General features: G+C 40.4%; 1 protein-coding gene across 1 annotated transcript in view; it reads right to left on the reverse strand.

Moving 5' to 3' along the window:
* The window catches only part of ddx46 (DEAD (Asp-Glu-Ala-Asp) box polypeptide 46), a 14280-nt gene that overhangs the window by 1273 nt on the left and 2460 nt on the right, over positions 1-10547 (reverse strand). Inside the window, exons 6-22 of the mRNA XM_032534324.1 lie at positions 10444-10542; positions 10018-10128; positions 9525-9690; positions 9077-9197; positions 7922-8097; positions 7384-7505; positions 6647-6725; positions 5435-5517; positions 4360-4524; positions 4031-4193; positions 3355-3548; positions 3059-3196; positions 2716-2865; positions 2279-2506; positions 1260-1478; positions 505-649; positions 312-385 (exon numbers count right to left, since the gene is read on the reverse strand). Of these exons, the coding sequence (XP_032390215.1) occupies positions 312-385; positions 505-649; positions 1260-1478; positions 2279-2506; positions 2716-2865; positions 3059-3196; positions 3355-3548; positions 4031-4193; positions 4360-4524; positions 5435-5517; positions 6647-6725; positions 7384-7505; positions 7922-8097; positions 9077-9197; positions 9525-9690; positions 10018-10128; positions 10444-10542 (2433 nt within the window). The remainder of the gene's footprint in view (positions 1-311; positions 386-504; positions 650-1259; positions 1479-2278; positions 2507-2715; positions 2866-3058; positions 3197-3354; positions 3549-4030; positions 4194-4359; positions 4525-5434; positions 5518-6646; positions 6726-7383; positions 7506-7921; positions 8098-9076; positions 9198-9524; positions 9691-10017; positions 10129-10443; positions 10543-10547) is intronic.

Genomic DNA, 10547 nt, shown 5'->3' on the forward strand with positions numbered 1-10547 from the left:
AGCTACATTATTGTAGGTGCAATGATACGTTAAAGTCCAATAAGTAGACTACACATCAAACTGTATGAATGCGTGTCCCAGCACAGGATAGAAAACTAAGCCTTTATGATGGATTATGAAGGCGGGCCCCCCTACTACAGCACGTGATGACGGCGCAATGTCCACGAGTAGGCTCCCATGAATAGGACAGTATAGGAACATAGAGACACAGCAATTCCTGTTTTTTACTTTTATGGAGGCAAAAAAGTGACTGTGGCAGTGGCAGGTGTTCAAAAAAAGTCAACTTCAGGCCCTGGGCAGGAGATACTTACTAATCTGATGAGCTCTTCCTTGATTAACCGCGTAATCTCTGTTTTGGCCTTCTGCACAGCCAGTTCATTTGCACCTAGAAAACAAACAAAATAGGGTATATAAAATGCTATCAAACACAAGGAATGAGAATTAATTCATAGACCATAGGTAGTTAAAAGAATTTCAGTGGAAAATATCTTCCCTGACACATACTTTCAATAGCCAGGTAGATCTTGCGTTCTCCCTCCTTGGGCTCTTTGCCTGGAGGGAAATAGGTTCCTCTGATGGTGATGGCGGCTTCAGAGTATTCACCGATCCTCTGCAGAGCTTCTTTAGATGTCACCTTCCACCGGGCCGTCTGGGGAAGAAAAGAATGAGGAACATTTTATAAGACGCTTTCTTAGATTCTCTCTTTCTTTGCACCAGTATCCATCAACGTAGAAAGCAGGATTTTAACATTTTGGACTTAAAAAAAAAAAAAAAGCATGTACTTTCTTTTCTGTAAGATTCTTAATTCACTAACAAGTCAAAACGCACAGCAATTAAATAACTGCTACCAACAAGTCTTAAACATTAAAAGGCCCAGAACTCAAAATCTCTTGATTGGTTGTATTGTTAAGCAGGGACCCGACACAAACATGATTTTTTTTTTTTGTGTCAAAAAACAAAAACAAAAACGTTTATTATGTCTCAGGTCTTTGTTTTTCCTTTCTGGTTTGAAATGGGCGGGGTTTATTTGAAAACAGTGATGACACATACTTCTGATCACCGATTATGATGTAGCAACATTTCATAGCAATCAAAGTCTGAGGACAGCTGTGAGGTTGTTTACTTGGGCGACACCTTTGTCAGTCAAATGTGATCAAACCACACCCATACAGTCTTGGTGAAGCAGATGAGCTCAAAAGATCAAAAAAATCAAACAGGAATCTGCTGAATGTTTTAGTACAGCCCTGTGTGCCGCTGACCTGAGGGAAGTCGTTGATCTCCAGCTCCTCTTCGTATCTCTTGATGGTCTCGGCCTGTTCAGCCGCCCGCTGCTCCTCCTCAAGCTTCTCCACGGGGGTGTAGTTTAGCTTGGCATTGATCTTCTCCGCCAGCTGCTCCGCAATGGTCTTGGCTGACACAGAGGGTGTCATGATGGTACCACCCCGCAGGATGGCGTTGGTGGCCTGCTGCATCACATCCTGTGCATGCAGAGAAAACCAATTTGACTTTATTTGCACCACGTGGCAAAAATGCATCTTGACACAAATTGACTAGAGAAACAACAAAAAACATGAAATAAATGGTAGAAAATGAAAAAAGGCCTTTGGTGGAGAGCTATTGCATGTTTTAGGTTTATACAACCTAAATATGAACTTATGGTCTCTTTAAATTCAAATTAAATCATTTAATCTTTATGGCCACCTAGACCATAAACCTGAGGGCAGTGACCACAGATAATACTCCAATAACCACAACAATTAATGTAACTATATACTGTATATCATGATGAAAAATACAATTAGAGTACAGTTTTTGTTTAGTAGTGCAGACATTTATAATGTCCAAAAGAAATAACTAAGACGTTTCAATGGCAGTTGTTGCACATTTTATGTTCAAAATACAGTTTACATATTCTTAAAACTGAGCTTTAAAAACTTACATTTTTTTTATATTGAAAGTACCGTATGTGGTGTTACTAACAACTTGCATCTTAGTAGTTACCGTGATATGTTCAGGTTATGGTAAATATTAATTCATGATTTGATTTACGTATTTTGGCTCATGTCTAGGTGTGCACAGCACAAGTCTAAATGCTAGTGTTAAATTGACAGAAGGTCAACTTGCTGACTGACAAAAAACTGCATTTGAAGTTATTAAACACAAAAGTAAAGTATGTGGTGTGTTACAGAAGTTATATTTAGAGATTCCTCGCCATCTTTTCTCTGGCATTGAAAACAGACACACCTGCACTAACATTTTTCCTCCCTGTTTGACCTACCTGAGCCTCAGCGCCCAGGTTCTTCTGAGCGTTGATCTTGAGCGCCAGCTTCTTGGCCATCTCCAGTTTCTGGATGTTTCCAGCAGATGGGGGTCCGAGGCCTGGCAGCCCTCCTTGGGCAGCTGATGTGGTGGCAGCTGATCCTGCCGAACCGGTGGCCGATCCGGGAGCAGACAGATCCTTCACCCTCTTCTTGGAATTGAACATGCTCTCGATTTGCTCCTCAATCTCAGGAGGGGAAAAAGTAAGGGAGATGATTGAGATGGGTTGGAACAGTGAAATTATTATTTAGTAAGATTTTGTAATTGTTACTGGGAGTACAGCCCTCTTAAGACACAAAAAGTAAATAGATCTTTAATATGATGATTATTATAAACTGCAGCACTCCATGGTTCTGTTCCAAATTTAATTAACATTTGAATTCAAACATTACTCACATCCAGGGCTCCATCCTCATCATCCGAGTCCTGCAGTCCAAGAGCAGCTTTCTGCAACTTCTTTCTCTCATTCGCCAACGCGTGTTCTGTCTCATCAAACTTAAAGCCTTTTCCTGAGAAGCCACTGCTGCTCTTGATGATCTTACCCTCCTGCAGGGATGAAGGAAAAAAAGAAAGGAGGGGAAATTGAAAAGTTCTTTAGATTTAATTCTCACACAAACCATTTATAAAAACAGGACAAGAATGTCTCACGTTTTTTCCCCCCCCATGAGTTTCTAGATTACCTAATACGATCTACTCGCTAACTGAGACACCACACACTCCTCCCTTTTCATCAGCTTACTGCTTTCTGTTGGTCTTTGAAGGAGGCCCAAAGCCGTTCTAGTTCAGACGGGACGGGAGAGCCGGAGAGTTCCAAAGCTTTGATGATATCCCCAGCATAGCGAACCTGATCCTCTGTTATGAAGGTATAGGCAAAGCCCTAGAAGAGGGAACCAGAGGAAAAGCTGTGTAAAGATATAAACCTCCATAGGATATTCAAGCCATTTACAGAGAGCCAGAACCAGTCTATTTTATACATTTAAAATAAGCGTCAAAATCCCACTCAAAAAAATGCAAATTTAGTTTTAAGTTAATCACCTTGTTGCCTGCTCTGCCTGTGCGTCCGGCCCTGTGGACGTAGTCCTCGTAGTGGTTGGGACAGTTGTAGTTGACCACCAGGATCAGCTGCTTGACGTCCAGGCCTCTGGCTGCCACAGAGGTGGCCACCATCAGACGACACGCTCCATTCTTAAAGTCGTTGATGATGCTGTCTCTGTCGTACTGATCAATTCCTAGGAGGACGGCAGGAAAGAAATATATGAAAGACAAATTACTAGTATGAGTTATGGTAAGTAGGGAATCAGAGCATTTAATAATGAATGTACTTATTCCCCATGCAGCTGTAGGAAGAGTTTTTACTTTAAACATTCAAACTTGCCCTATTTTATTGCAGTTTATCTTCTGATTAGAGTAGGAAAACGCTCTCCAAAACCCGAGGTTACATGTCATTTGGACAGTGTGGGTAATGAGGTACCCCATACCCTCCCAATCCCTTCAGCTGTTGCTGCGGCAGACATTTAGCTGTCTTTACAAGGTTATTTCTAATGCCTTAGATTGAGATAAATACATTTGTTAACACATGACATCTGTCACTGTAGAGTTCACTGTCACAAATCTGGAATTCTGGATTACTGTAGGAAACTGCTCATTCGAATTGTAAAGATATCCCAGTATCACAAGTTATAATAAGTGCATCCCAAATGGGACTCCTTACCTCCATGCAGTGACATGCAGGGGTACGAGGCTTTCATCAGGTCTTTTAGCAGTGTGTCTGCATGCTCCTGTTTGTCCACAAAGATGATGACCGAGCCTTTCTCCTGGTAGTGACCCAGAATCTCTAGCAGCTTCAGAAACTTCTTGTCCTCTTCAATCACCAGCTACAGACACAAATGCAAAAAGGAAAGAGGGAGACAGTAAGAGATGAGAGTCCAATTTGAACTGGGTTAAAAAGTAAAATACTGGATTCTGTCCAAGTAAGACACCAAATGTGGCCTTTAAATCCATATTTTTCAATGAGATAGAGATGAAACATAGCTAATTTACCACATGTTGTTCCACATCAGAGCAGACGACGCTGCGGCCTCCCACCTGGACCTCAATGGGCTTGACCAGGATCCTACGAGCCAGGGCCTCCATGGCTCTGGGGAAGGTAGCCGAAAACATGACTGTCTGGCGGTCTGGACGGACGTTGTCCACAATACGCATCACCTGTTAGAGGAACCAAACGACACCTGGAGGTTAGTGAATTTTGTCTACTCTATTTATTTTTGAGGTTGTTTTTTTGGTTGTTCCAACCAAAGGGAACAGGGAAATGGCACTGTTGTAACACAGTTGCATTCACTTTTATTTCCCCCCCCCCCATTTGTGCTGGTTTTGAGTGTTTATGCCATTATACACCCAGTTGTAGGGCTGTACAATTAATCAAATTTTAACCACAATCACTTCTTCCCACGATAAAATGTGCGTGATCGAGCGATACTTTAAATACATCATTCCTTTTTTTGTTTTTTACAAAGCCAATCTACCGCTCTGCAAACCACTCTCTGATCATGTGCCAGTCAGAGTTGTTCCCTGCACCATGCAGCTTAGTTTCTAGATGTAGACAGTCACAGAGGAGTAACGTGAGGAAAAATCCACAACAGATAGCAGTCGGTCATACATCGGTCACAAGGTTTACCAGTTTACTAGTAAACGCAACATTTTGTCAGCAGTGACCAGTGCTAGTTAGTGTCTGTTAGCTCACAGGGTTCGACTAACATTTTTTCAAGGTAGCACCGTTGCACCTAATGTCCTCACATCCGCTGCCTCTCCACAACAAAGCAATGTTGTTTATATCGATTTGGTTTAATGTTGCGTTACATGACCCATTTCTTCTGTAAAGCCGTGCCCGTGTTTGTATCTCTCCTGTTACTCTCGTTATAATTAATCGGGATCTCAATATTGATCAAAATAATCGTGATTATCATTTTGGTGGTCTCACTGTGTGAGATATCTCTTTACATTGTTCTTCATGGCAACAACCAACTGTTTTTGGGGCTGCCAAACATGCAAAGTTAACAATTTCAGCATTAGAAAAAGTATGAGAAAGTATGTGTATAGTAAATCCAGGGACACCCACCTGTGGCTCGAAGCCCATGTCAAACATCCTGTCTGCTTCATCCAACACCACATATGTTACTCTGCGCAGGTTTGTGACACGACCTACACACCAAAGTACAGGGGCATGAGGAAAACAGTTGACTTCATGAAAAGCCTTTCATAATACGCATTCTGCCGTCTTCAAAAACATTAAACTAATCTAAAACATTAACACAGAAAACCTTTTTCCGGGTAAGACTACTGGACATTACTTGACAATAACAAAAACTGGACTAGTTTCAAGTGGCCAGGATTTTATTTTGTTTACACTTTTAAATGGATTTTTTTTTTGTCTCTGGTCTTGCGTACCATCTCAGGGGCACAAGGGACCTGTAAATGTCAGAAAACAGCCTCAAGATACAATACAAGAGATGAGCCCCATCAAGCATTATCTGACCAAGCGCCTTTTCACCTACAAGGGAAACATATTACAGATTACCTCGCATGTGTGGAAACCAAAAAACCTTCTAGGATAGTAACTGCTCATAAAAGATTTACAAAATAAATAACAAAAGTGTCAGTAAATACTACAATTACTGCTTTACATTTCCAGTATTACATCACATCTGTATGTAAATGCTCAGTGCTGTACAGGGTTTTACAGTGATATCTATTCCCAGAAGCCATGTGAACTCCAAATTAAAATAAATGAGGTGATCTGATGTTTGATCTGTTAAAATAACTGGAAAATATCTCTCCGTGCTTTGAATATCAAAAGACATCTGCCTTTTGATATTCAAAGTGCCTTTTGAACATACTTAATAGAGTAAATGTACTCAAAACCACAACAACACTGCAGAACCCTGGTTGAGTATTCAGGCTACTCTTATGTAATATATAATAACCTATAGTTACACATCCTGATAAACCCACGTTACCACCCATGTATCAAACATTTTGATCGTCTCTGGCCTGGAACACAGAGGCAGCACCAGGTCCACCTACCTGTAATTGCCCTGATCTTCAGGAAACACACCACAGTCTTGCAGATATGACTGATCCCAAGGGTGGTCAAATAATGTCAACAGTTTAGTAAGTGGTACTGACTTTGTTAATGATGTACTTTATCATGTTGTAACATTTATTCCATGCAAGGTAATCAACAAAAAGGCTCACAAGGCATTAAAACGCTTATTTGCAAGGACATCCTATAAAAGTAAAGAAATGAGAGGGTCAACGTGTATGAACTCACCGCTGTTGGCCCCCAACATGTCAATCATTCTTCCAGGTGTGCACACGATTATCTCAGCGCCTCTCTTCAGCTCAGCAATCTGGAAGACGACAACAACAACCGAAAGTATTAATCAACGTTCAAATTTTACTTACTTATCTTACAAACTGTGTTATAGTATTTTCATATAAACAAATTCATTCTTCCCAAGCTAAAACTAATCATTTGTTAGTTGGCTGCTGACGGTGACTTTATATTTACTCTACAGACATGAGAGTGGTATTGTGGCTTTTCATCTAACTCTAAGCAAAAAAGTAAGCAAAACATATTTCCCAAAATGTCAAATTTTTCCTTCTGGAACGAACACTTACACATTTGCCTCCCTCAGTTCACAGCCAAATAATAATTAAAGAGATTTTAAGAACTATCCTCAATGAATGAAGAGACAGAAACAATAGCATAACCCTGGAGTTGATCTTTACTACAGTTAAGGAAACTATAAATGGGCATGAGGAGATAAAGCTGGACATGAAGTCCTGTTGAGCGTGAATCACATTACATGCATGGCCTTCTGGTTTTGGATCATTGTTAAAGACTGTCCTGCACCATTACAATGTCATTGTGTATTATTTTAGCAGTATTGACCTCTACTTTGCTGCTAAGTTAGATGGACTTTTATTGAAAAATCAAATAATTGTAAGCCAGTTAAAACCCTTGGATAAATAAAATTAACAGGCAACAATAGTGTGTGTGTTTACCTGTTCACTGATGCCGGTGCCTCCATAGACACACACCACCCTGAGTCCCAGCTGTTTAGAGAACTTCTTACATTCCTTGGTGATCTGCAGAGCCAATTCTCTGGTCGGGGTCATGATTATAGCTGAGGGAGAGCAAAGAAAAACAGGATGAGAAGAGAGAATATGTTCCTTTCTTTCCTTACTATTTGGAACGCTCACATTTTCACAATGTGTTTTTGATTCGATATAGAACCAAAAACTGAGGAAAATGTACTCTAAGGATGGCTCATAAAGAAGATTTAAAATGCTGTGGAAGCGTAACAGCCACTGGGTTATTATCCCAAAGTGCAAATTAGTCCCATTTTAGTCTTCCTATGACCTACATTTGAACAGCACAGGAATAGGACATCGCCACTCAACTTCCCACAATCCCTATTCTTACTTTCTTCAGTTATTCATTGTTTCGATTTGAATATAGTCAGAAGAAATGAGAATAATTTCTGTAAATGTTCCAGTAGAGTGATGCCTAGAGGAAGTATAAAAAGGATCTATTCCTTACAGATTGGTCCCTCAGACTCCTCCAGGGGCCTCTGGTCCATGATGTGTCGGAACATGGGCATCAGGAAGGCTATGGTTTTCCCGCTGCCGGTCTTAGCGATGCCAATCAGGTCTCGGCCTGACATGATGGCAGGGATGGCCTGGGCCTGGATTGGGGTGGGCTTCTCGTAGCCATGCCTGGGTACATTTGTGAGAAAGATATCAAAAAAGTTAAAATGTAGAAATAAATATTTAAAAAAATTAAAGTTTATACAATGTGGACATGATTTTTGTGGTGAGCTGCACTAAACCTAAATCACTGTTCTTTACACACAAGCTGACTATCTTTGTAGAAACAGATCATCTTTTTTTTTTCCTCTCCACGTTCCATCAGCAAGACCAGGGCTGCACACTATCTAATTGGGATTATTATATTATATGATTCACGATATTAGAGGGAATGATCATTTTCGTATCACTCTTATTTTCATTTTTTTTTTTTTTATTTAACCTTTATTTAACCAGGAAAATCCCATTGAGATTACTAATCTCTTTTAGAGTCCTGGCCAAGACAGCGGCACAGATCACAACAACAATTCCATACATTAGACAATTTCATAACAATTTCATAAAACTAAAACATTTACAGACCATAGATTTCATTTCCAAACCTTTGAGCAAGAGTTTAAACTGACCAATTGCAACCACTTCCTTCAATTTCCAGAACTTTTGTAAATTGTTCCATGTTGTGGGGGCAGAATAGTGAAATGCCACCTTACCAACTTCTGTGCGGACACTTGGTACAGACAGTAGCAGTAAGTCTTGATTCATTGATTATTAACTTTAAAAGAAATTAAAATGGATTATAGTGCGATTGTTGCGAGGATCTGTACCAAAGAAAGATTATTTTTTTTTAGTCAGTAGGATAAGATTTGTAGGCCGGGACATCTCTGCAGCATCACCATTCTTCATTCCGAATGGTTTGACACATATTTTGCCTTGAGCAAATATTGCGGCCCCTGAGATTTGGATGTTGCACTAGTCTAGTCCATATTGTGATTTTGATACTATTGTGATTTATTGTGCATCCCTTAGCAAGATCATTGCTAAATTACTACAATGCCCTCAAAAAGTTGCCTCTTCCATCACACCCACAGTCACCATCAGTCAGACTCACTTCCTCATAGCACCGAGGATCTTCATAGACACTCCACACTGCACCCAGGTCTTGATGGGTTTGGGACAGCCCTTCCCTTTAACGGCAATGCCTTCCAACTCCAGCCTGTACACGTTCACCTCTGTATTGGTTAAGAACCAGCCAAACAGAAAGATGTTAGATGGTAAGTGAAGGTTTACAAAGACACATATCCCCTTAGTGCTCAATGCTACATACACATTTCAGTCAGTACTCAGAAAGGTTTCATACCCATCCCAAATAAGTAACCAATATCAGCCTGATAAACTGGCAGCCATATCATTGTGAACCCTAACAGCAGAGGTCTGCAATTGTATGGGTACTGCTAAAATAAAATGTGTACAACACAAATATTATGTGCAACCTGGCAATTCAAATCATTAGCATACAGCGGTAAGAGCTAATCTTAACTGACATCTCCTTAACTGACCTTCTGGACTCATCCTGGCAAGCTCAGGGACCTCCACATAGAAGTTTTTGCGGTACGGCTCGTACTGGATCTTTCCATGGTCAACAGGCTCCAGGACCTTCCTTTGTTTGGTCTGGAAGCCAGTCAGAGCCGTCTGCAGATCCACCTCCTCCTCCTCTGACGAGTACTGTCAAACACATTGGTTACATTTTATATAGTTAGCAGTGTTGAGCACTATTGAGAGACAGTTGTATAAACTGACAAGCTTTTTGTCTGAGTCTAAATCAGGACGTGCATTTAATTCCCTGGGAAAACTGAAATATTGTTTGATGGGTATATAATTTTAATCTGAGAGAAGAGTGGTGTTGCTTGGGGAAAAGGAGCATTTTTAGCTGATAAAGAAAAGCCATCAGTATTAATGAAATGCATATTAACATGTGATCTCCTTCACAAACAAAACATTGATGAGGGTTTAAAAAACATATATATTTATTTATTTTATTTGTAAACTCACTTCCATAGCATCCTGGTCATTCTCCATCAGCTCCCCCTTCTTCTTGTGAGTGTTGGGCCCTTTCTTGGTTTTAACAACGGTCACCACTTTGGTATATGTCATTGCTCCTTTCTGTTGAGGAGGGAAAAAACATGCAGGTTATCTGACACAACAGAGGAAGAAAAAAAATCCACAGAGATGACATCTAGCCAAACAGTAGTACACAAACTGATGTTGACAACTGACAGGAAGTGGTCGTCAATCTTGCTCCAGGTTTCTAACAGGAGTCAACTATAGTCTTGGATTATTTAAAGCGAATTGCCACTGGTTGAAATGTTCCCTGTAGAACAAATTAATTTTTTACAACCCTGGCCACAATACATATCAGACATCATCAGGACTTGTCTCCAGACTAAAGTAATGCAGTATTTTTTCTCTTGCACTCACCTTATCATTTCCTTTCATGGCTCCCATGTTGAACTTCTTCACCTCCTGTTTCACCTCCTCCATGTAGGCGTCCAGAGGATCCACGTCGTCCTCCTCCGCCTGCT

This window comes from Etheostoma spectabile, chromosome 13, assembly GCF_008692095.1.
Source record: "Etheostoma spectabile isolate EspeVRDwgs_2016 chromosome 13, UIUC_Espe_1.0, whole genome shotgun sequence".
Taxonomy (NCBI): Eukaryota; Metazoa; Chordata; class Actinopteri; order Perciformes; family Percidae; genus Etheostoma; species Etheostoma spectabile.